At 42.4% G+C, this 26,340-nt stretch overlaps 1 protein-coding gene across 2 annotated transcripts in view; it reads left to right on the forward strand.

Annotated features, from left to right (window-relative positions):
- plod2 (procollagen-lysine, 2-oxoglutarate 5-dioxygenase 2) overlaps positions 1 to 26,340 on the forward strand; it is a 237,205-nt gene that overhangs the window by 127,298 nt on the left and 83,567 nt on the right. For both annotated transcript variants that reach the window (XM_072255013.1, XM_072255014.1), the window contains exons 5-8: positions 13,219 to 13,331; positions 13,494 to 13,557; positions 15,848 to 15,945; positions 17,026 to 17,127. In XM_072255013.1, the coding sequence (XP_072111114.1) occupies positions 13,219 to 13,331; positions 13,494 to 13,557; positions 15,848 to 15,945; positions 17,026 to 17,127 (377 nt within the window). The remainder of the gene's footprint in view (positions 1 to 13,218; positions 13,332 to 13,493; positions 13,558 to 15,847; positions 15,946 to 17,025; positions 17,128 to 26,340) is intronic.

Here is a 26,340-nt window from a genome sequence, read left to right on the forward strand (position 1 = left end):
TCCAACCTGATGCCATGAACATCAATTTCTCAAACTTGTAGTAATGCCAACCCCACCCCCCACCCTTCACTATTTCCCATACCCTTTTCCCTCTCTCATGTCATCTTCTTGCCCACCCATCGCTTCCCTCTGGTGTACCTCCCCCCTCCCCTTTTCTTGCTTCCATGACCTTCTGTCTCTTTCACCAATCAACTTCCTAGCTCTTTGCTTTATCCCTCCCCCTCCAAGTTTCTCATCCCCCTCTCCCCCCCCACCTTTCAAATCGACTCCTTAGCTTTTTTTCTCCAGTCCTGCCGAAGGGTTTCAGCCTGAAACGTCGAGTGTACTTTTGTTTCCATAGATGCTGCCTGGCCTGCTGAGTTCCTCTAGCATTTTGTGTATGTTGCTCGGATTTCCAGCATCTGCAGATTTTCTCTTGTTTGGGGGCTGTATCCACTGGTTTTTGTTTTTTGTTTTGTCTGATCCAGGGCATTGGTGTTTCCATAACAGGCCATGATAAAACCAGTCAGTATACTCTCCACCGCACTTCCATAGAAGTCTGTCGAAGTTTCAGATGACATGCCAAATCTGCGCAAACTTCTATGAAAGCGGAGTCACTGCTTTATCTTTGTAACGGCTGTTACATGCTGGATCCAGGACAGATCCTCTGAAATGATAGAAAGTTAAAGTACCTGACTCTCTCCACTTGTGATCCCCTAATGAGGACTACCTCATCCATCTCTGATTTCCTGCTCCTGCGATCAATAATGAGTTCTTTGGTTTTGCTGACATTGAATGAGAGTGTGACTCACCCAGATTTTCAACCTCCCTCCTATATGTGGAATTGTCACCACCTTTAATTCGGCTCTCAACAATGGTGTCCTCAGCAAATTTAAATATGGCATTGGAGCTATACTTGGCCTCACAGTCATGAGTGTGAAGTGTGTCGAGCAGGGGGCTAATCAGACAGCCTTGGCGGTGCACCTATGCTGATGGAGATTGTGGAGGAGATGTTGTTGCCAATCCAAACTGACTGGGGTCTGCAAATGAGGAAATCAAGGATCCAGTTGCACAAGGATGTATTGAGACCTAGATCTTGGAGCTTGTAGTATTGAATGCAGAGCTGCATTCAATAAAGGGCATCCTGATGTATGCATTTTCACTGCTTTGATGTTCCAGAGCTGAGTGGACAGCCAGTGAAATAGCACCTGATGTTGACCTGTTGTGACAGTCGGCAAATTGGAGTGGATCCAAACTGCTCCTCAGACAGGAGGTGATATGCTTCATCACCAACCTCTCAAAGCAATTCCTAACAGTGGATGTAGTTGTTTCTGGATAATGATCATTGAGACAGGTTACCACTTTGTTCTTGGGTACCGGAATAACTGAAGGCAGCTTGATGTACCTCAGACTGCCGAAACGAGAAGTTAAAGATATCAGTGAACATACAAGCCAGTTGAATACCTCAAGCTTTCAGTACTCGGCCAGGTACCCTGTCTAGGCCAGATGCTTTCTGTGGGTTCATCCTCCTGAAGGACGCTCTCTCATTGGCCTCAGAGACTGAAATCATAGCGTCTTCGGGGGCTGTGGCAGTTCGTGAAGGTACCTCTTAAATCCTGTCCATCAAAGCAAGCATAAAACACATTGAGCTCTTTTGGGGCTGAACCTTGTTGTTACATATCTCACTCGATTTCACTTTGCAGGAAGTGATTGCAGATATTAAGATAGAGGATGTGCTGGAGCTTTTGGAAAGCATCAAGTTGGATAAGTCGCTGGGACCGGATGGGATGTACCCCAGGCTACTGTGGGAAGCGAGGGAGGAGATTGCTGAGCCTCTGGAGATGATCTTTGCATCATCAATGAGGACGGGGGAGGTTCCGGAGGATTGGAGGTTTGCGGATGTTGTTCCCTTATTCAAGAAAGGGAGTAGGTATAGTCCAGGAAATTATAGACCATAGAAAGGATGCAGGGGAGATTTACAAGGATGTTGCCTGGATTGGGGAGCATGCCTTATAAGAATAGGTTGAGTGAACTTGGCCTTTTCTCCTTGGAGCGACAGAGGATGAGAGGAGACCTGATGGAGCTATACAAGATGATGAAAGGCATTGATTGTGTGGATAGTCAGAGGCTTTTTCCCAGGGCTGAAATGGCTAGCATGAGAGGGCATAGTTTTAAGGTGCTTGGAAGTAGGTACAGAGGAGAAGTCAGGGGTAGGTTTTTTACGCAGACAGTGATGAGTGTGTGGAATGGGCTGCCAGCGGCAGTGGTGGAGACGGAAACGATACTGTCTTTTAAGAGACTCCTGGATGGATACATGGAGCTTAGAAAAATAGAAGGCTGTGGGTAGTTCTAAGGTAAGGACATGTTGGGCACAGCTTTGTGGGCTGAAGGGCCTGTATTGTGCTGTAGGTTTTCTATGTTTCTAAACCCTGCCACAGCTGTTGAGCATCTTTCAGTGATTCAAATTTGGCCTGGAATTGCCATTTTGCACGCGAGATGGCTTTCCAGAGGATGTACTTTGACCTCTTGTATTTTACTTGGTCGCCAGATTTGAGCGCCACTGATCTGGCCCTCAGCAGATTGCGGATCTCTTGGTTCATCCAGGACTTCTGGTTGGGCAAGACTCTGAATGGTTTTGTGGAGACGCTCATTCACGAGCATATTTGTTTATGTCCTCTAAGTCCTTGAACATGGAACAGTCCACCAACTTGAAGTGAATCCACAGCTACTCTTCTAACCCCGCAACTTCCTCTTTATTGTTCTTACCTCTATAGCCTTGCTCTTTAACCTCTGCCTGTATGCAAGTAGGAGGACAGCCAGATGATCAGATTTCCTGAAATACGGTCTAGGGATCGAACGGTAGGCATTCCTAGTCATAGTATAACAGTGGTCAAATGTTTTGGTATCATTGGTGCTGCAGGTGATATGTTGATGATAACTGAGCAGGATTTCTTCAAACAAGCCTGATTGAAGTCCCTAAGAATGATTTGAAAGACATTGGGTAGTGTGTTTCATGTTTGTTAATCATGGCACTCAATGCACTGAGTGCTTGCTTAACATTGGTCTTTGGCATTATGTAAACTGCGTTCAGGGTAATCGGTGCGAGCTCCCTTGGTTAGTTGAATGGATGACACTTAGTCATGGGGTATTCCAGGTCAAGGGAGCAAGAGTGTGACAAAACTGCTACATCTGGGTATCATGCAGAGTTTATCATGAAGCACAGACCCCACCTTTTACCTTCCATAAGTGTCCTGCAGATCCTGGTAAATCAAGAACCTCTCAGGCTGGTGCATCACATCCATTGTGTCTTGAGTGAGCCATGTCTCTGTGAATCACAATATGCAGCAATCCTTCATTTCCCTCTGATGCAGCAACCTTGTCCTTAGGTCCTCAATCTTACTCTCCAATGACTGAACATTTGCTAGCAAGACATTGGGTGGAGGAGCTTTTACACCCTGCTGTTTTAGTCTGGCTTGGAGTCTTCCCCTCCTCCCTCTCCCCCGACCATGTTGAGTTCCTTTGTCTGCTTAAAGGTGCCATAACCGAATTCCTCAGAGTTAAGTCCACCGAGTCCTTCAGAAGATCATGAATTCGCTAATTCGTTTAGATAGCTCAGAAGTATGATACTTAAAGAGAAAGTACAGGCTGTAATTACAGTGATAGTAGTTCAGAAGAAGTCTTACTTGGATGTTTTGAGAGCTGCCCACAAAGTGTTGCTGTGTATCACCCCTGCTAGTGTTTAGCATTGCCCTCCTAATGTATTGTTGTCCTATAGCTATAGCAGTTGTTGCCATTGTGGTCACAGCACTGAGTCTGTGGGTTAATATTCCTGTACACTGCAGTAAGCTACAAAAGGAAAATCCTTTGCTCCTCAGCCTGCCTTATAAATGCAGATATTTAGGTATTTAACACATTTGTGAATGCCCACTAATTCTGTGAATCTCAGAAGTTGAGTAACTGGAGCAGTATTATTGTTATCAGCAGTTTTAATCAATCAACAAAATTACCCAGCTGGGACTTCTAACCATAAAGCAAAGGAACAGAATTAGACCATTTGTCTCTGTTGAGTCTGCCCCACCATTCCATCATGGCTGATCCATCATTCCTCTCAACCCCTGCTCCTGCTTCTTTCTGTAACCTTTGACACCTTGAATAATCACAAACCCATTGACCTCCACATTAAATATGCCCAGTGACTTGGCCTGCACAGCTGTCTGCAGCAATGAATTCCACAGATTCACCACCTTCTAGCTGAAGATTTTTTTTCTCATCACTGTTCTAAGTAGAGAATTGGTTGGCAGGCAGGAAGCAAAGAGTGGGAATAAATGGGACCTTTTCAGAATGGCAGGCAGTGACTAGTGGGGTACAGCAAGGCTCAGTGCTGGGACCCCAGTTGTTTACAATATATATTAATGACTTAGATGAGGGAATTAAATGCAGCATCTCCAAGTTTGCGGATGACACGAAGCTGGGTGGCAGTGTTAGCTGTGAGGAGGATGCTAAGAGGATGCAGGGTGACTTGGATAGGTTGGGTGAGTGGGGAAATTCATGGCAGATGCAATTTAATGTGGATAAATGTGAGGTTATCCACTTTGGTGGCGAAAACAGGTTATTATCTGAATGGTGGCCGATTAGGAAAAGGGGAGGTGCAACGAGACCTGGGTGCCATTATACACCAGTCATTGAAAGTGGGCCTGCAGGTAGCAGGCGGTGAAAAAGGCGAATGGTATGCTGGCATTTATAGCAAGAGGATTCGGGTACAGGAGCAGGGAGGTACTACTGCAGTTGTACAAGGCCTTGGTGAGACCACACCTGGAGTATTGTGTGCAGTTTTGGTCCCCTAATCTGAGGAAAGACATCCTTGCCATAGAGGGAGTACAAAGGAGGTTCACCAGATTGATTCCTGGGATGGCAGGACTTTCATACGATGAAAGGCTGGATCGACTAGGCTTATACTCGTTGGAATTTAGAAGATCGAGGGGGGATCTTATTGAAACATATAAAATTCTAAAGGGATAGGACAGGCTAGATGCAGGAAGATTGTTCCCGATGTTGGGGAAGTCCAGAATGAAGGGTCACAGTTTGAGGATAAAGGGGAAGCCTTTTAGGACCGAGATTAGGAAAAACTTCTTCACACAGAGAGTGGTGTATCTGTGGAATTCTCTGCCACAGGAAATAGTTGAGGCCAGTTCATTGGCTATATTTAAGAGGGAGTTAGATATGGCCCTTGTGGCTAAAGGGATCAGGGGGTATGGGGGGAAGGCAGGTACAGGGTTCTGAGTTGGATGATCAGCCATGATCATACTGAATGGTGGTGCAGGCTCGAAGGGCCAAATGGCCTACTCCTGCACCTATTTTCTATGTTTCTATGTTTCTAAATGGATGTCTCTCTATTCTGAGGCTGCTTTCTGGACCTAGTCTCCCCCACTATAGAGAACATCCTTTCCACATCCACTTTATCCACATCTCCCAATATTCAGCAGTTTTGAATGAGATCAACCCCCCCACCCCCTCATTCTTCTAAGCTTCAGTGAGTACAGGCCCAGCGCCATCAAAAGCTCCTCATACTTTAAGCCTTTCATTCCCGGGACCATTCTCGTGAACGTCATCCAGACCCTCTCCAATGTCAGCATATCTTTTCTTAGATAAGAGGCCCAAAACTCAGTTCAGAGTATATTCATTATCAAAGTATGTATTCATTATACAACCTTGAGATTTTTTTTCTAACAGGCAGCCACAAAACAAAGAAACCCAAAGCAAACTTTATTTATTTATTTGTTTGTTCGTTCATTCATTCATTCATTCATTCACGATATTCCAAGTGTGTTCTGATCATAACCTCTGATACCTGCTTGGTATAGATGATGAGTTGTCAAGGGCTCTCTGTTATTTCACCCACAGACCATTACAAAGGTGGTATTAGTTTAAAATGAATTAATTGAGTGAGGAGTAGTTGAAGAACCAATGAAAAGTTGGCTCATTATTTCATTAAGTGAGTTCTGCTTGTCTGATGTGGATCAACATTAATTCTCAGCTTTAAAATGGAGAATGAAAATAATGATAAAGACTGCTAGCCATGATGATCAGTTTTGTTGGGTTTGGTATCCCTGAAATTTTGTGGCTTTGAATGACTTGTGTGAAGGATGTATGGAATTTTGCAAGGATATAAACACCCAGTTGTGGATTGTTGTGTGTGTAAAATAGTTGCTTACCCTAAACTGAAGACACAGATTAGCTCAGTTGCTAGCAATCTTCCCCTTTAGTCTGAAATTTGGGAGTGCTTCCTACTTCACACTTGCATAAATAAGGTAGGCAAGCAGCACAACAAGCAAACCCGAAGGTATGTTTTTAATTGCTGTGTCCCGTGTCTTTATCTCAAGAAGAAACAGTAATTGTAACAGTTATCTTAGGCACCGTAGCAAGTATTGGAATATATATCTACTTCAGTTAATCTAGTACTCATTTTAAATGAGGTCAGTCCTCAAACCCTCAAAAATTTTTGGAACGTGAGTCAAGTTTCTTGGAAAATCAGCTCATAGTTCAACTCTTTAATCTCTGGTGGCAATCGGGTGAATTGCTGAACGCCTGTTAGGACTTAAAATATCACTTCCAGAAGTTCAGTGCTCAAAACAAAAGAAATGCAGCACTTCAAAGCTTATCTGAACATCACCTCCTCCCTCTTTTTTTAACGTCTGGGCATAAAATATCTACATTTCCTAGCTTATAGATAGGAGGTGATATGAAAATGTATTGTTCTTCGAAGCGAAGTGACATTTTGGTCCCAACAGGGACTTGGCAATTTGCCAACCTGACAGCGGAGTTTAAAGAGTTAAACTATGAGATGATTGGCCATGAAATTTGACTGACCTTCCACCAAAGAGTTATGCCCTAATGCTCCTCCATAATTGCCTCTCGATGTTAAAACCTTATTCTTTTTATGTAAGATGAGTGTCCGAAGCTTCACCGCACTGAAAAACGCAGCCAACAACTTTTATAATGATTAATTCTCTGGCCTTTATTTTGGCAAGGTTGGTACCTATTTCCCATAAATTTATCAGCCTCTAGACTGGCCCCCTTCTCGAATTCCATTTACAGTGGTTTTGAATCAGCTGAGTGGATTGCTGCTTGGTAATGTAACAGAGCAATTAAGAGTAAGCTGTGTTACTCTGGGACTATGGTCACATGGGGGCCGAATGGTAGTCCAACTTCCAATAAGAGCAGTTAATAAATCAGCTGGGTTTTTCCAACAGTTATAGGGTCAATTTTACTGAGAATTGCTTCATATCTCCATTTTTAAACTGAATTATCGTGCCATGGTGAGAATTAATTTCCAATACTTTGAATTATTATAACCACTAAGCTACAAAATATTTGATCTGTTTCTCGTCTTTGTTGTTTTCTGCTGCCATCTGCTCAGCATAAATGTGCCTAGCAAATTATTTCATCATTCCCCCAAATAGTTTGAACTGAAGAAACTTGGAGACCATTTGATAATTGTTAGGCTCTTCAAAGTTCAAAGTTAATTTATTATCAAAGTGTGTATATGTCAACATATGCTACTACCCTGAGATTAATTTTCTTTCAGGCATTCACAGTGGAACAAAGAAATCCAATAGAATCAATGAAAAGCTACATACAAAGACTGACTAACAACTAGTATAATAAAAGAAAACAAACTGCCTACATTGTTTTTCGGGTGGATGCTTGTAATTTCTTTTTACCGGCTCTGATTTTAAACTGTTTCCTTCTTTCCACTGGACTTTCTACTCCTGAGTGAGTTTGTGGTTTGATAGTTTGACAGCAACTTTTGTGTGTGTTGCTTGAGATAATACTGAGGCTTTATAAGACACTAGGCGGGCTGCATTTGGAGTATTATCAACAGTTTTGGGCCCCATATCTCTGAAAGGATATGTTGTCATGAGAGAGAGAGAGTTCAAAGGAGGTTCATGAAGATGATTCTGGAAATGAAGGGGTTAACATATGAGGAGCATTTGGCAGCTTTGGGCCTGTACTCACTGGAATTTAGTAAAATGCATGGTGATCTCATTGAAACCTACTGAATGTTGAAAGGATTAGCTGAGAGTGGATGTGGAGAGGATGTTTCCTATGGTGGGGGGTGTCTAGAACTAGAGGGCACAGCCTCAGTATTGAAGGGTGATCCTTTAGAACAGAGGCGAGGAAGAACTGCTTTAGCCAGAGAGTGGTGAATCTGTGGATTGCTCTGCCACAGACAGCTGTGGAGACCACAACTGTGGATATATTTAAAGTGAAAATTAACGGTTTCCTGATTGGTCAGGGCATCAAAGGATATGGCAAAAAGGTAGATGTATGGGGTTGAGTGGGATCTGCGATCAGCCGTGATGGAATGGCGGAGCAGACTTGATGGGCTGAATAGCCTAATTCTGCTCCTAAGTCTTATGGACATGTGAGGGAACTCTGTTGTTATCAGAGTCACTCCATGGCCAATATAGTATAAAGTGTGTCTTGCAATTGTGCAATGTAGTCTAGGAGTATACATACGTGAGAGACTTTTAATTTTATAGACTTAGTCTACATCCACACTACGCTGGATAATTTTGAAAACAAAAACAACAGGAATTCTGCAGATGCTGGAACTTCAAGCAACACACATCAAAGTTGCTGGTGAACGCAGCAGGCCAGGCAGCATCTCTAGGAAGAGGTACAGTTGACGTTTCAGGCCGAGACCCTTCGTCAGGACTAACGAAGCTTTTTCTCTTCGTTTTGACCCTCCGTCCACACTAAAGCAGCGTTTTCATCCCCCGAAAACGGAGATTTTCAGAAACGGTCTCCAGAGTCAATAAATCTGAAAACACCTAATATCTGTTGTAGTGTGTACGGGGTAAACGGAGGGATTTAAAAACACTGTCATGACTACACCACAACAACAACGCTTTTTCTGCTTCTGCTTGGTACTGCAAAAGCACTGTCGGACGACTGTTATAGCAAGCAGTCGGTGTGAATGGCGTGAGAGTTAAATTGTAAAGTGAGCTTTTTTGACTATTTAAAAACACTGTCATGACGTGCCAGAACAGATGGCCGCAGCGCGGCATTTCGTTGTTTTCTTGAATGCAACCCCCCACATAACCTAACAATTTCAGAACGGACGACAACGAGACTGAAGCCGGAAGAGTTAGAAATGTACTCACCAAATACTTTGACCTATAGCTTACTGAATAAATAAGTATACTCACTTTGCCCTGTTTTCTGTCCTTGCTTGTATGAAGGTAAGGACAGAAAACACCCTCGGCCATCTCCAGTTTAAATTCCATGTGGGATATTTTGGAGGATCAAGAACCAAGAACCAAGGTGGTTTACCTATTTATTGTACTTCTCTGACAATAGGTGTGTAACAGCCTAATGTAACATTGTATGAAAATACAAGATAACACTGATGCAGACATGCTTCATACATTTAACAAGGTACTTTATTAATGCAACAGAGTTAGTCAGTTTTTCAATGTTCGTCGTCAGCGGGTCATACTGTCCGTGAACTCCCTGTCGGTTACCTCCATATGCTCCAGTATTTGTTTTTTTCAGTTTTAAGTCCTCCTGCGCGAGAGCCAAGAGCAATTCCTCTTAAGTTTTTCTACTCTGTAACTGGACAAGCGCGCACCAGGTATACCATTTCCTCTTTGCTAGTTTTCTGTGTGTCTTGCGCATGCCCAGTAGGAGGAGATTCGCCATATCTGTCTAATGTGGACAGAGATGTTTTGAAAAACGCTTAGTGTGGACGCCTGTCGTTTTTACTGGAAACCGGCGTTTTCAAAATGATCTGGCGTAGTGTGGACGTAGCCTCAATTTTAAATAATGAGAAAGGAAATAAAGGAGACAGTTAACTGTGGTTGATACAATACTCTGGTTGTCACTAGTACCACATAAGATTCTGTAAGTTTTTCTTGGAATGATATTTCACAATCACAAGTCAGGGATCGGAACACTGGTGAGGTTCTAAAGTCTGCCTTCATTTTTCAGACACTTCTGTTGCCTTGCTGATGTAAGCAGTATTCTTCTTCCCCAGAAGTTACAGTTTGAGTCTTCTGCTCTACTCTGTGTGATGGGCCCTCATTATATTTAATAACCGTCACTTGCCTGCTTGTTTTGATTAACTGGGACTGGATTCCTTTGACCTGGAATTTATTAACCTTGCATTTGTGGCATCTTGCTCGAAATTTTCCGACCATAAATTTTGAAAAGTTGTTTCTAATGCTGAAAGCCAGTAGCCATGAATTCCGACTTGGATGCTTACAATTTGCTGCTGTAAGTATGATAGAGCTCGACAAAACCAGTACACTGTCTGCGACGGTAGCGCTGATCATTTCAATATGTCTTCGCTGCAAGCTGTTTGTGTTCCAAGGCAAAAAGCAAAAGCTTCACATTCACGTTTTAATAAGTACATTGAATGTATCGCTTCCTTTGTTCTAGATGTTGGCATGTCGCTAATATAATAGTTGGCAGTCCTTATGTGGGAGTATTTTAGTTTGACTACTTGTGGTCAATTCTGAATGTGATTTGTATGATGAATTAAAGCACAAAAGATGCTTATCACAAAGCCAAGTGTGCTCCTAGCTGAGTAAGATTGATGTGTGTCCAAATGCAGTTGGCCGAGATCAGTGCACAGTAAAAAATAAAATCTGTGTGTCTGTAAACATTTACATTTAGGAACATTTAAGTTCAGTGCAATACAATGCAATGCAATCTACTACAAATTGTCTCCAGCCACCAAGCCAGCAAGCTACAGCCCATTAAAGAAACTGTACACTCTGGTTGACATGGTTCTACGAATGGAGGCAGGTCAGGGTTTTACAGGGCACTGAGGGCATTGTGCTAGGTCGCATCACCTCTCATACCTAGAAAATTAGATTTCATCCAAATTTAGAGGGGTGACTTTGCTGCAATGTCTAGAACTAATGCCCCATCAAAATACCGAGAAAACTAGGAAATATGACCTTTTTGAAGCACTTCAAAGTAAATTTATTATCAAAATATGTGTATGTCACCATTTACCACTCATTCAAAAAAATAGAATAGAATCAATGGAGAAACTACACCCTAACTAAGACTGACAGCCAACCAATGTAAAAAGATCAACTGTGCAAATACAAAAATAACCATTGAGAACATGAGTTACAGAGTCTCTGGAAATGAATCCATAGGTTGTGGAATCCGTACAATGTTCACCTAAGTGAAATTATCCATACTGGTTCAGGAGTTTGATGGTTGAAGGATTGGTATGGGATCTTAGGCTCCTGGACCACCTTTCCAATGAGAGTAATGAGAAGAAATCATGGTCTGGATGGTGGGGGCTCCTTGATGATGTGGCAATCTATACCAAATACCACCTGTAAAATTCGTGACTAAAGAAACAGCAGCATCTTTTGATAAAGAAAGGTAGATTTTGGAGAAAATTGCAATAAGGATCAAATAGATAAGTGGTTCTTTGTATTGCGCATGAGAAGCAGTAGAGAACAGTTAATGACACTTTTCATATGTAACATTACCTTATTAACACATGAGCTGGCAGCTGCCCTGTCTTTATCATTAAGAGTCATGGGAAGAGAGTCAGAACTTTAAAGTGTTCTCTCTTTCCATAACAGGCACAGTATAATAGGAAATCATTGCGAAAGGAGCACACGTCTTTGGTAAACATGCCCAAAGCTTGCCAAACTATGCTGCCATCGCCTGGGTTCTCTGCTACAGGTGGCCTTGCGCTACTCTGAAGCAAGGACTTGTAGATTGGCTAGAGATTGCAGCAATACTCTTCCACATGATCTGAAAAGTTTGCAAAAAAAAACATTGAATGCTCCAGCAATAACATAACAAACATACACAACATTAGAAGCCCAGAGAGACGGATGCAAGTAACTTCACATCAATATCCCAGTCGAGGCCCTTGAATTTGCATCTCATTGCTGACTTATGTAGGTTTTATAGCCTGTTCTACCAAGAGATAATATCAAAGGCTGTAGGTTGCATATTAGTGCTGCAGTCTCTATTGGTAAGGCTGGGAGGCACGTCACCTTGTTGGCAATGTTCTCAAATGAAGTGAGCCATTGACTGCACTGAGGTGTGAGTACAAAAAGTTCCTGATCCAGTTTCATGACAGGAAGCAAACTCTGAAATCAAATGCTACCTGCCACATTGCAAGAGTCTTTTAAGCCCAAGGAATTTATCCAAATACACATACACATCTGCAGCCAAAACTGCAGCAGCATCTCACAGTAAAGCAGAGTGAATTCTACAACAATGAGACACGGAGAGAATAGATAAATAATGCACATTGATTCTATTCATGGAGCATGAGGAGTAGTAAAGAGCAGTTATTGACAAATAAAATACATAAATTCAATCAAGTCATTAACAGCTCTGCAGGTTTGCCAGTGGAGGGAATTTTCTAATTGTCATTCTTGTGGTTCAGTGTACGCAGTCATGAAATTAAGACCATAAGATATAGGAGCAGAATTAGGCCATTTAGCCCATCAAATCTACTCCGCCATTTCACCATTTTCCCTCTCAGCCCTAATCTCCTGCCTTCTCCCCGTTTCCCTTCATGCCCTGACTAATCAAGACTCTATCAACATCTGCCTTAAATACACCCAATGACTTGGCCTCTGCAGCTACCTGTGGCAATGAATTTCACAGTTTCACCACTCTCTACCTAAAGAAATTCCTCCTTATCTTCATTCTAAAAGGGCACTCCTCTATTCTAAGGCTGTGTCCTCTGGGCTTAGACTCTCCCACCACAGGAAACATCCTTTCCACATCCACTCTATCAAGGCCTTTCACCATTCGGTAGATTTCAATGAGGTCACCCCTCATTCTTCGGAATTCCAGTGAGTATAGACCCAAAGCTATCAAACGCTCTTCATACAACAAGCCTTTCAATCCCGGAATTATTCGCATGAACCTCCTCTGGCCCCTCCCCAATGCCAGCCCATCTTTTCTTAGATAAGGGAACCAGAACTGCTCGCAATACTCCAAGTGAGGCTTCACCAGAGCTTAACCACACTGACTTTAACTATACTGTTACTGAATATTCGGTATTATTGAAGACAATATTGTACTGATATAGTGCCTTTATCAGACAAAGCATCCCCAAACCACCCTCAAAACAGGAAAAAAACTCACTTATTACAGTAACTGTCAAAGGAAGCTTTTAATTTTATGCCAGTTTTTTTTTGTGGGATGGCATTGTGTTACAATCCATGTTTGTTTTTTCAGGGATTATTGGATATGCTTCTTCCATTAATAGCATTGTAGAGAAATGGCAACTACAAGATAATGATGATGATCAACTGTTCTACACCAAAATTTACCTTGATCCTGTAAAGCGAGTAAGTAAATTAGAAAGAGTTGAAATGAAATGTGATGTTGAGGTTGCAAAAAGTTTAAATACTTAATAATCTGCAATTACTTTAATGCTACGCACACACTGAGAAGCAGTTTTAATGATTTGTCTTGGTTTAGAATTAATTTTCTTCTCTATGTTCTTCTAGCAATCCATCAACATAACTTTGGATCACAAAAGCAAAATCTTCCAGAACTTAAACGGAGCTGTAGGTAAGGTCTGACCTTCTGCAGGCAGAGTCTGCATGCAAATTTGTAAGCTGCTAGTTTTAATATGTCAGGCAATATTACAATTTCACCCCCCGCCTTTCTATTTCTTCCATCAATCCTAGTTTTTACTATCTCAATAGTTAGAGAAAATTTACTAAAGTGAAATGATGCTTTAGAAATGGGCAATATTTGTTTGTTTTGTAAGAATTTGTTGAATTGATGGTCATAATTTAACAGAGGTCTGTGCCAATTTCTCCAAGGCTTTTTGTACTGAATCTAGGCTCTGTTTCTACTCTAAACTAATTTTTACTGTGTCTCTTCAGCTCACCCCTTACTCTTCTCTTTCTGACAAAGGGAGAGGAAGGCACATCTCCCCAGGGTTGTTTAGTAGTGATCTCAGTGCATACTTGCTATTTCAGTAAGTTTTGATTAATCAGCACGGAACTATCGAGAAGTCTCTGGGCTGAAAATACTGGTTTGTCTGGGAGAATGACAAGAAATGCCTGGATGATGGTGAAGGTTTTTGCAAAGTTTATAATATTATAAATATTTTATGGGGATATGTTTTATTACATCCAGTTGAAAAGTGAACAGTCTTAACACTGAGGTAATCTGCTCACCAGTTTGAAAGAATGCCTCTAGGTGAATAATGAAGCACGATACGTTTTCTGTCAGTGACCCGCCTTGCAAAATTTTCTCTGCTCATCTGTTTGTGTTTTCACTTTAGAGTTTTCAGACCTGCCAATCCTGTTGTCTTTGCCAGATTATAGAGACTGTCTTTTGGCCATTCTTCCTGCAGCATTTGGAGGGTTGTTCTGTTACTGCAACAGTAAATTACATATGACAAATAGTAACATAAATGATGCATAGCTAATGAATCACGATGCATAATGGTTCATGTTAAAAAAACACAGATAAGGAAAGAGCTTCACTATCAATTGAAAAATTGTAGTTCCCATTGTCAACCCCCTTGCTACCAAAGTAAATTTGTAAATTTAAGCAATTCTTGCCACCTTGCAAATTCTATCTTGCTGCCATTGGTAGAGTTAGTAAAGGACAGTTTCATCTTGAGCTTCAGGCATTTTAATAAGATTTAACCATTGTACAAGGAAGGTATTTAGTGCAATGGCTGTACTAGGTGGTTAGTCCAAAAGTCTTGAGGGCCATGATCGAGAAAGCAATGCCGAAAGGCATGGCAGAAGTAGATTGGAGGAATAACTTTCAAAAGGAAATCCACACACTCCCGAAAAAAGGAAAAAAATTGAGCAACACAGAAATCAACACAGTTTGATGGGCCAAATGGCCTTGTCTGGTGTCTTATGTTTCCATAGTGATGATCCAGAGAAGAATCATGGCGGAATGTTCCCTTCTTTGTTGTTACCTTGTTCCATTTGCTTTAACAGCCTTTTGACCATCACTCCAGCTTTCCCTGTGTAATGAATGGTTTCCATCTTTGTAGGCGTCGAATTTTGTCCCCAAGTCAGAAAGTACACAAAATCACTTGATATAGTAGCCGTACATCTACAGTTTTGTAATGAGTGGTGTTGATGAGGGTCAACGGAAATGAACACTTATTATTGTCTTCCTCAGCCTAGTTACAACGGTACAGATCAGAATGACTCACGCTCAGTGATTCCTTTCTGTGGGCTTGAAGAACCAATGGATGTTACATTGACTGCTTGTTCATTTGGAAATTAACTCTCAAGTGGCCTCACCTAATGAAACTAGAAGCCAGTGTTATTAAGAGACAATGATGACTGATGACTGTAGGGAGGCTACGTGTAAGCAGGCTTTCTTCAGATCAATTCTCATTTGAACTTAGTAATATTTATGGGAGCTCATTCATATGTACAGGGTGACCATAAGGTTTGGGGCAGCATGCTAACGTACGTTATTGAGCACAACGCTTTACAGTACAGGTGACCTGGGTTCAATTCCCGCTATTTCCTGTAAGGAGTTTGTACCTTCTCTCTGTGACCGCTTGGGTTTCATCCATAAGCTCCGGTTTCTGGTCAAAAGACGTACCAGTTGGTAGGTTAATTGGTCATTATAAATTGTCCTGTGATTAGGCTAGGATTAAATTGGGGAATTGCTGGGTGGCGTGGCTCAAAGGGCCAGAGGGACCTATTCTGTGCTGTGTCTCAATGAATGCAGAAATAAGTTAATAAGATGGGCATTCATAACCTAGGAGGGTCTGCGCCACATCCACTTGCATATATGTATGGTGATAATATATGCACTAAAGCTGGAGAGCATATGACAGAATATTCCTTTTTTTTGTCTTCCTTTGCAGATGAAGTAGAGTTGCAGTTCGAACCTGCCAGGGTCAGGACCAAGAACATGATATTTAACACATTGCCTGTACTAATCCACGGCAATCGGCAAACCAAAGTGAGAGACCTGTTCTTTTGAATGTACTAATTGGAGTGGTTAACCCATGAGTTGTTTACTGCTGTAGAGTGTTTACACAAGCTGCTTCCCAAGCATGCAAGAAAGGACGACCAATCTGTGTCTGACATTGCCCATGGTATTCGGATTCTGCAGAGACGTGGGCAAATATTGAGATGAATTCATTGTCTGCTTTTCTGTTCATTTATTTCTTTTTTTTTGTCATGAGCAAAAGCCAGGAAGCAGCCCTCACCATTGGAGAGGAGTGAATGTAGACTTGTATCTCGGCACTTTTAGAGTGCACTTCACTTTGTTTTAGCATTCCAGAAAAATAATGTGTTCTGAAATCCATTTTGCCACATAACTGGTTGCATCCGGACAGTATTTTATAATTTGCAGGAAGCCATGCCTATTCTCAGTTACTTAATTTAGATCCTACCTGTTATGACCTGATCACTGGTTCTTCATGTACCACTGCATGCTTTTATATATATATATATATATATATATACACATATATACACACACATAAAAATTTTTAAAAATTTAGTTCATTAGGAACTATGGAACTGCTCTTTACATTTCAATAATTTTACTTTCTCCCCTCCATTTTTGCTTTGAAGGTATATTGCCTTTCTCCATAACTGTGAGTGCCCTCAGCAGTTTTGGTTATGCCAGGCAGTAATTTCAACAGGTTGGCCAACATCATTGGATATGATGGGTCAGTGAAATGTCCAGTTGACAGCCAACAGTTGCTGGGAGAAATCAGAAAGTCTTGCCCACTGCTCTGTCCATCAAGACCACTCGTTTAGATGTTAACGGATAAAAGTAGTTAAGTCAGCACTGGAAGTGCCACAGAAAGAAGATGCATGAACTTACCAGAAAAAAAAGGTCAAAAATGGGATGAATGGATTTTTACTTAACCTTAAGTACAAAATAAAAAGTTAATGTATAAAGTGAAATTTTAAAGATTCCATTGCCAGAGCTCTCATCAGCATTGATCGAGTTTGTATTTTGTTTGTTTTTGTCTTGCTGTAATACATTAACGTGACTTTTCAATGTCTTTGTATGTGTCTTCTCTAGCACTTGCTGAACTATATGGGTAACTATGTACCTGATGCTTGGACTTCTGAAACTGGCTGTACAGTTTGTGACGTCGATTTGCTGGATTTGTCATCCCTGGATGTGAGTGCTTGGTTTTGATTAGTTTTACATTTTTCACATTTAACACTTCCTGAGTTTGTTACCTACAAAGTGAAGTTCTGCAAAGTGTACATTTACCAAACAATTTGCAGAAGTTACTTAAAGGATTATATCTGGTTGGGGATTTTTCAATCAAGATCACAGTAAGAGTAGGTGATGGCAATGGCATGGTGTGGCACAAATCAGCAGACTTAATCCACAGCTGGGTTTAGGAAAAATCATACCAATTTTCAGTGGAACTAATTACACGGTGTAGGTAAAAACATTGTTTCTGAGTTTAAACATGTTTCTTTCTATAATGGGAAGAAATACAGCTGTGAAGCCCTGCATTGGTCAGGGTCAACCGTGGATGCTGCAGCTCAGCTGTCTACCTGATACGCAAGCCAAGGCAGTACAATATGGAGGGCAAGCTGATGGCTCTCCACACAGCCAATAAGCCCAAAGGAACAGCAGAGACTGATGCAATTTGGTACCAGAAGTGTCACAGGAGTTGCCAGTCAGCATTGACCTCAATACAGGGACTTGGGGAAACCTTAGGGTCTTCAGCTCCAGATTTTTCCTCGGGGTTTACTTCCAGAGCCTTCCCCTTGAGTGGAGGTTTGAGATCAGAGTTTTCTTTCTCCTGGATGAGCTGTCAACCCTGACTGAGGAGTCCCATCAGCCCAAAGTGACAGATTTTAAGGTGCCGGTAACCCACCTTTGCCCTTTCTCCTGTCAGTAGAAATGATTCCGCCGGGCCTAGTAGTTAGGTCACAGGTGAAGACCAGGAGCTGGACTTGGTTGTCAGAGGCTATTTGAAATGCATGCTATTGGAAGCATTTACTAGGTAGTGGGAGCTTAACCCCACTACCACTAGCAGCTATAACTACCCTTTGGAACAACAAACGCAGAACAACATGAATCACAATTATTTTGCCAGATTATTTAAGTGCACTGGAAAATATCAGAAGTCGGTTTGCTCTGATAGTGACATTTAATCCTGCTTGACTTTGGACAAGACTGATATCGTTGTTAAGTGCTCACAATGTAACGAACCATTTAAAAACTGCCTGGAGGATGTCCTTTTCCTGAGGCTGGAAAAGGGGTTGGACTGTTTAGCCTTTTGGTAAACTAATCTAACTTTGATTTCACCCACCTTTATTCTTCAGCCTTCTGCTAATTTCAGCTCCTGCTTGTTTCTTCTTTTGGTTGAGAAGCCTGAATGGGAGTTGAACCTATATATTATCTGCATGTAGTGTGCTTACAATATATGTCCTATGTTGGTGCACAGGGGTTGTGTCCTATTTATGTTACTGCATCATTGCAGGCCAGTAGATCGGAGCAGTGTGAGAATTTGTATGCAGTGTCTTATTTATACGTGGACATAAAATTAATCTTGCCTCTATAAACTAAGCATGAAGTTGCCACTTTACCATTAATAAGAATACCAGTTAATCTGTATACTTTAAGCACTGGAATCTGGTCTGACTGGGGCAATGCAATTGCTGCTTGATTGCTCAGTGAAGTAGCCTAGAAAGGCACTTAGACCAACCTGGACAGGCCACTTTGTCCAAGCTATAGTGAATAAAATCTCACTGGCTCTCCACTTGGCCTTGGATCCCCTGGACAATACCAGTACCTATGTCGGGCTGTGGTTTATTGACTACAGCTCAGTGTTAGCTATGTGGCTAACTGTGTGGCTAGGCACAGCTCAAACACCATCTATGAATTTGCCAATGACATAATCATAGTTGGCAGAATTTCGGATGGTGAGAAAGAGGTGTACGGGAGCGAGATAGATCAGCTGGTTTAATGGTGTCACAATAGCAACCTTGCACTCAGAGTCAGTAAGACCGAGGAATTGAGTATGGAATTTAAGAATGGGAAGCCGATGGACACGCTTGTCATCATCTGGGGATCAGCAGTGGAAAGGCTGAGCAGTTTCAAGTCCGAGTGTCAACATCTCTGTAGGTCTATCCTGGGCCCAAGATATTGATCCAGCTACAAGGAAGACACGACAGCAGCTATATTTCATGAGGAGTTTGAGGAGATTTGGGTATGTCAGCAAAAACTCGCAAATTTCTGCAGATGCACTGTGGAGAGCATTCTTACTGGTTGCATTACTGTCAGGTGTGGAGGGCAACTGCAGAGGATTGGAAAAAGCTGCAGAAAATTGCAAACTTAGCCAATTCCATCATGAGCACTAGCCTCCCAGCATTGGGGACATTTTCAAAAGACAGTGCATCAAAATCATCATTAAAGACCTCCGTCACCCAGGACATGCCCTCTTCTCATTTCTACTATCAAGGAGGTGGAGGAGCCTGAAGACACACACTCAACGTTTTAGAAACAGCATCTACCCAACCGCCATCAGATTTCTAAATGGACAACAAACCCATGTACACTACCTCACTATTCTTTCCTTTTTCTGCTCTCTTTTTGCATTAGTTAGTTTTTGTTTTTGTTCTTGCCGTATTGCAATGTACTGCTGCCACAAAACTAATTTCACGACATATGCCACTGATATTAAACCTGATTCTGATTCTATATGTACTGGTTGCCGCAATAAGCTGAAAGGTGATCCAACCTCTATCTACTGCCATGCTCCAGACAAATCTGTGATATTAGAGGTCAGCCACATCAAGTCTGTCCTGGCATCAGAGCCCGGTACCAGGCTATGAGTACTGATGCACAGGACCCTGAGGGGACAGGCCAAGCTGTTTACCCTGGCAGTGTTGGAAGAGCTGTTCCTGGCTATTCTAGACACTGCTACGTGCTCTCTATGTGAATCATCCTGCAAAAGATTGACGTGCATGCTCTAGTGAACTCAGAGTAGCTGTCTTGCTTGCCTGCGGTAATAAGTGTCCATTTTCCTGAACAGAGGCATGGCCATTGACAGGAGTGTTAAGCTGATTAGAAGGTTCTAGTCAGAGTGATAATTTAAACAGATGGACAACTGTTGCCCTTATTGAAGATCAATTGTCCATCTCAGTGCATCACAGGGATGGATGACTGATCACAGCGGTTCCTCAGAACATCGTCCTAAACAAAACCGTCTTCATTGCTTCAGCATGGTAGCATCATGGTTAGCACAATGCTGTACAGTACCAGTAACCCACATTCAATTCCTGCCTCTATCTGTAAGGAGTTTATAGGTTTCCTCCATGACCCCATGGGTTTCCTCCAGGTGCCCTGCTTTCCTCCCACAGTTCAAAAACGTACAGGTTGGTAGGGTAATTGATGATTAGGCTAGCTTTAAATCAGGAATTGTTGGGTAACGTGGCTCAAAAAGCCGGGAGGGCCTATTCTGTGTTATACCTCAATAAACAAATAAATAAATCAAATACTTCCTTCCAATCATAATGCCAGATGTAGAGATATTCTGTAGTTGCATGCAATACAATTCCTCAGCAAATGAAGCAGCCCATCTCTACATGTGCCAAGACCACGTATTCAAGTATGGTCAAATAATGGCAAATAGCATTTATGACAATACCATTCAGTTGATATTCATCTTTTGGGTAAGTTGCAGTGGAAAATACAGAAATAACTTAGAAATGTCAAAACTTTAAAAACATAAATCAGAAAAAATGGGATTGAGGTAGGCTCTTATTTTGGTCTGAGTGCTACTTATAAAAGGATCATTTTGCAGATATAATTGCTTTTAAGTCTGTGTGGTGAGTGTTCAGCCAAATCTATCCATTAGACAGTTATAGTTCGTTATTCTCAAGGGATTATTCTAAATGTCACCAGATACCTACTGAATATGAGGGAAGTAGAAAAACAGGTGAATGGTTTGTCATGTTGTTGAAGTCATCTATAAAACATGTTTAAGAACATAACGTCTTTTGCCGAAGATAGGGAAAAAATACAAACTCTAATGGAACCTCCATATGTTATGGTCTCTTTGTTACATTTTAAGTCTGAAATAAAAACAAGATCTATTTAAAGTGTACAGTGTTGTAGATGCACATACAATGGTTTGCTTACATGCACACTTATAAAGTTTAAATTGACGATCACTATCCCAGCTTTTGTTCGACTTCCATATAATGGGCAGCACAGTTGCGGAACGGTTAGCGCATTGCTTTACAACCCCTGCCGTCAGATTGGACCTTGATTCCTGCCGCTGTCTGTGAGGGCTTTGTTTGTCCATCCTGTGACTGTGTGCATTTCCTCCAGGTGCTCCAGTTTCCTCCCACATTCCAAAGTCGTATGGTTAGGTTTACTTAGTTGTGGGCATGCTATCATGGCACCATGTTTTCACGGACTACCCGCATCACAGTCCTTGCACTAGTGGCAGATGGAGTTCAACCCAGATAAGTGGTTCGGTTTGGTAGGTCAAATTTGAAGACAGAATATGTATTAATGGCAAGACTCGTGGCAGTGTGGGGGATCAGAGAGATCTTGGGGTCTGTGTCCATAGGAGACTCAAAGCTGCTGTGCAGGTTGACAATGTTGTTAAGAAGGCGCATGATGTGTTGGCATTCATCAACCATGGGACTGAGTTCAAGAGCCGTGAAGTAATGTTACAGCTACATAAGACCTTAGTCAGACCCCACTTGGATACTGTGTTCAGTTCTGGTCAACACACTACAAGAAGGATGTGGATACTATAGAGAGAGTGCAGAGGAGGTTTGCAAGGATGTTGCCTAGATTGGGATCATATCTTATAAGAATAGGTTGAGTGAACTTGGCTTTTTCTCCTTGGAGCGACGGAGGATGAGATGTGGCCTGATAGAGGAGTATAAGATGATGAGAGGCATTGATCATGTAGATGGCCAGGAGGCTTTTTCCCCAGGGCTGAAATGGCTAACACAAGGGGGTGTAGTTTTAAGGTGCTTGGAAGTAGGTACAGAGGGGATGTCAGGGGTAAGTTTTTCACATGGGGAGTGGGAGGTGCGTGGAATGTACTGCCAGCGGCGGTGGTGGAAGCAGATACTATAGGGTATTTTAAGAGCCTCTTAGATAAGTACATGGTGCTTAGAAAAATGGAGGGCTATTTGGCAGGGAAATTCTAAGCAGTTTCTAGAGTAGGTTACACCATTGTGGGCTGAAGGACCTGTAATGTGCTGTAGATTTCTGTGTTCTATGTTCTAAACAATTTTTAGCCCCAGACTCTCAACCCACTGACCAAATGCAACTGTAAATTTCTGCTGTAGTTAATTGAAAGCAACCATCTGTTGCTCTGCTGTCACTCGTCTTGCCTGCATAGCTACAACTTGTGCTGTTTATCTGGCTGCCTTTTGCACTGTTGGGATAAAGTTGGAATGCATTAAATGGAAGTTGACTCACAATATTGACACCAAGGTTTGGGTGCATTCCTTTCTGCTTGTGAATGAGAACAGAGAGAAGACTTAATGGAAATGCATTAGCCATTTTTTTCCTTTTACGGAACACCTCCAACTTCATTTTTTTCCTCTACTTAAAGCCCACACAGGCAGTGAGCAATAGCAGCTGAGAGAGTCCAGACTTTGGGAATTCTTGGCTCTATACCAGTTAGGGTCCTGTCTTTTTATTCGGTAATCATGCAGCAAGAAGAAAAGAGAGGTTGAACTGGTCCTGTTTCTGAAAGAAGAGATGTGCCTTCCTCCTGTAGCTCTGCAAATCAGGCATATGTGAGTTACTTTTGCAATGTAGGGAATTTGAGAAACTAATCAGTACATGGCAAGATCCAATGGATAGGTGAGATGGCAAAATTGAATGAGAGAGCTTCCTGTGTTGTTCCTCATCAAATGGTACCATGGGGTATTAGAAACCAATCCAATGGATATTAGTTTGATATCTTTCTTAAACAAGTTACTTCTTAGAGTGCAGCAGCCCCTCAACACTGAACTGAAACATTGCCTTAAGAATCAATGTAAGCTCTCAGTTATCACAGTCAGAAGCAGAAGAGTAATGACTGACCTAGACCTGTGACTATCTGCACAATCCTGCCCAGTTGTATATTGTTTCTATCCTCTTGGCACATCTTTAAAGCACGTCGCAAGTTTTGGATGTCTCAGTTGTATTTTGTGCTGGATGTGAGCATGTGCACTGAGCGAGATTGTTTGAAGCTTAGGCATGGAATAATAGATGAATTCCAGGTTCCCAAATATGTTTGGTCATCTAACCAGTATGAGAAATTGTTGTATAGCCTTAAAGCTGGTATCCTCTGCACCCAAAGACACAGCAAGGCTGGATCCCCTGCAAATGATTGTTATTAATTTGCGAGCATTCAGATATGTTTATCTTTGTCCTTGAGCAGCATAATGAGCAGAGTATTGATGCTGATCACTGCTTTGCAAGAGCTGTCAGGTGGATCCAGATGGGAGGAGGTGGTGGTGAGAAACCAGCAGAGGAAGGAAGGTGGGACCAGCATCAGAGGTGGGAGGTGATAGTGGAAAGTTACAAAGGGCTGAAAGTGGAGCCTGATAGGACAGGAATCTGGAACATGGAGGAAGGGAAGAGGTGAGAAGTTGCTCTCACTTTTGGGGACTCTTCGGTTCATGTCCTGTGTTTTATTTGTTTACGTTTTATATTGTTTGCATGATTTGTTCCTTTTTCACACATTGGGACTTTGTGTGGGTCTTTTGTGGAGTTTATTGTGTTTCTTTTGAGTCTACCTGCAAGAAGATTAATCTCAAAGATTTTTATGGTACGCATTGATTTTAACCCAGTGAGAAGAGTGTGTGGGTGATGGGCAGATGGAGGGGGTGGGGGTTAAGAGACTTTGTGATGAATGCTAGGTGGTTCAGGAGAAGAGAGAAAAGGAACAGAGAAGCGGCAAATAAACCTCCTCTACGGAGAGAGTTAGGAGCACCAAGTTTCCAGGAGTGTGCAAAATGGACAATCTCACTTGAACATAGAAGAGTAGAGCACAGTACAGGCCCTTCGGCCCACAATGTTGTGCCGACCCTCAAACCCTGCCTCCCATATAAGCCCCCACCTTAGATTCCTCCATATACCTGTCTAGTAGTCTCTTAAACTTCACTGGTGTATCTGCCTCCACCACTGACTCAGGCAGTGCATTCCACACACCAACCACTCTCTGAGTAAACAAACCTTCCTCTAATATCCACCTTGAACTTCCCACCCCTTACCTTAAAGCCATGTCCTCTTGTATTGAGCAGTGGTGCCCTGGGGAAGAGGCGCTGGCTATCCACTCTATCCATTCCTCTTATTATGTTGTACACCTCTATCATGACTCCTTTCATCCTCCTCCTCTCCAAAGAGTAAAGCCCTAGCTCCCTTAATCTCTGATCATAATGCATACTTTCTAAACCAGGCAGCATCTTGGTAAATCTCCTCTGTACCCTTTCCAATGCTTCCACATCCTTCCTATAGTGAGGTGACCAGAAATGGACACAGTACTCCAAGTGTGGCCTAACCAGAGTTTTATAGAGCTGCATCATTACATCGCGACTCTTAAACTCTATCCCTCGACTTATGAAAGCTAACACCCCATAAGCTTTCTTAACTATCCTATCCACCTGTGAGGCAACTTTCAGGGATATGTGGACATGTACCCCGAGATCCCTCTGCTCCTCCACACTACCAAGTATCCTGCCATTTACTTTGTACTCTGCCTTGGAGTTTGTCCTTCCAAAGTGTACCACCTCACACTTCTCCGGGTTGAACTCCATCTGCCACTTCTCAGCCCACTTCTGCATCCTATCACTGTCTCTCTGCAATCTTTGACAATCCTCTACACTATCTACAACAGCACCAACCTTTGTGTCGTCTGCAAACTTGCCAACCCACCCTTCTACCCCCACATCCAGGTCGTTAATAAAAATCACAAGAAGTAGAGGTCCCAGCACAGATCCTAGTGTGACACCACTAGTCACAATCCTTCAATCTGAATGTACTCCCTCCACCACCACCCTCTGCCTTCTGCAGGCAAGCCAATTCTGAATCCACCTGGCCAAACTTCCCTGGATCCCATGCCTTCTGACTTTCTGAATAAGCCTACCGTGTGGAACCTTGTCAAATGCCTTACTAAAATCCATATAGATCACATCCACTGCACTACCCTCATCTATATGCCTGGTCACCTCCTCAAAGAACTCTATCAGGCTTGTTAGACATGATCTGCCCTTCACAAAGCCATGCTGACTGTCCCTGATCAGACTATGATTCTCTAAATGCCTATAGATCCTATCTCTAAGAATCTTTTCCAACAGCTTTTCCACCACAGACGTAAGGCTCACTGGTCTATAATTACTCGGACTATCCCTACTACCTTTTTTGAACAAGGGGACAACATTCGCCTCCCTCCAATCCTCCGGTACCATTCCCGTGGACAGCGGGGACATAAAGATCCTAGCCAGAGGCTCAGCAATCTCTTCCCTCGCCTCATGGAGCAGCCTGGGGAATATTCCGTCAGGCCTCGGGGACTTATCTGTCCTAATGTATTTTAACAACTCCAACACCTCCTCTCCCTTAATATCAGCATGCTCCAGAACATCAACCTCACTCATATTGTCCTCACCGTCATCAAGTTCCCTCTCATTGGTGAATACTGAAGAGAAGTATTCATTGAGGACCTCACTCACTTCCGCAGCCTCCAGGCACATCTTCCCACCTTTATCTCTAATCGGTCCTACCTTCACTCCTGTCATCCTTTTTTTCTTCACATAATTGAAGAATGCCTTGGGGTTTTCCTTTACCCTACTCGCCAAGGCCTTCTCATGTCCCCTTCTTGCTCTTCTCAGCCCCTTCTTAAGCTCCTTTCTTGCTTCCCTATATTCCTCAATAGACCCATCTGATCCTTGCTTCCTAAACCTCATGTATGCTGCCTTCTTCCACCTGACTAGATTTTCCACCTCACTTGTCACCCATGGTTCCTTCACCCTACCATTCTTTATCTTCCTCACTGGGACAAATTTATCCCTTACATCCCGCAAGAGATCTCTAAACATCGACCACATGTCCATAGTACATTTCCCTGCAAAAGCATCATCCCAGTTCACACCCGCAAGTTCTAGCCTTATAGCCTCATAATTTGCCTTTCCCCAATTAAAAATTTTCCTGTCCTCTTTGATTCTATCCTTTTCCATGATAATTATAAAGGCCAGGGAGCAGTGGTCACTGTCCCCCAGATGCTCATCCACTGAGAGATCTGTGACCTGACCCGGTTCATTACCTAGAACTAGATCTAGTATGGCATTCCCCCTGGTCGGCCTGTCCACATACTGTGACAGGGATCCATCCTGGACACACTTAACAATCTCT

Source organism: Mobula birostris, chromosome 4 (assembly GCF_030028105.1).
Source record: "Mobula birostris isolate sMobBir1 chromosome 4, sMobBir1.hap1, whole genome shotgun sequence".
NCBI classification, from domain to species: Eukaryota; Metazoa; Chordata; class Chondrichthyes; order Myliobatiformes; family Myliobatidae; genus Mobula; species Mobula birostris.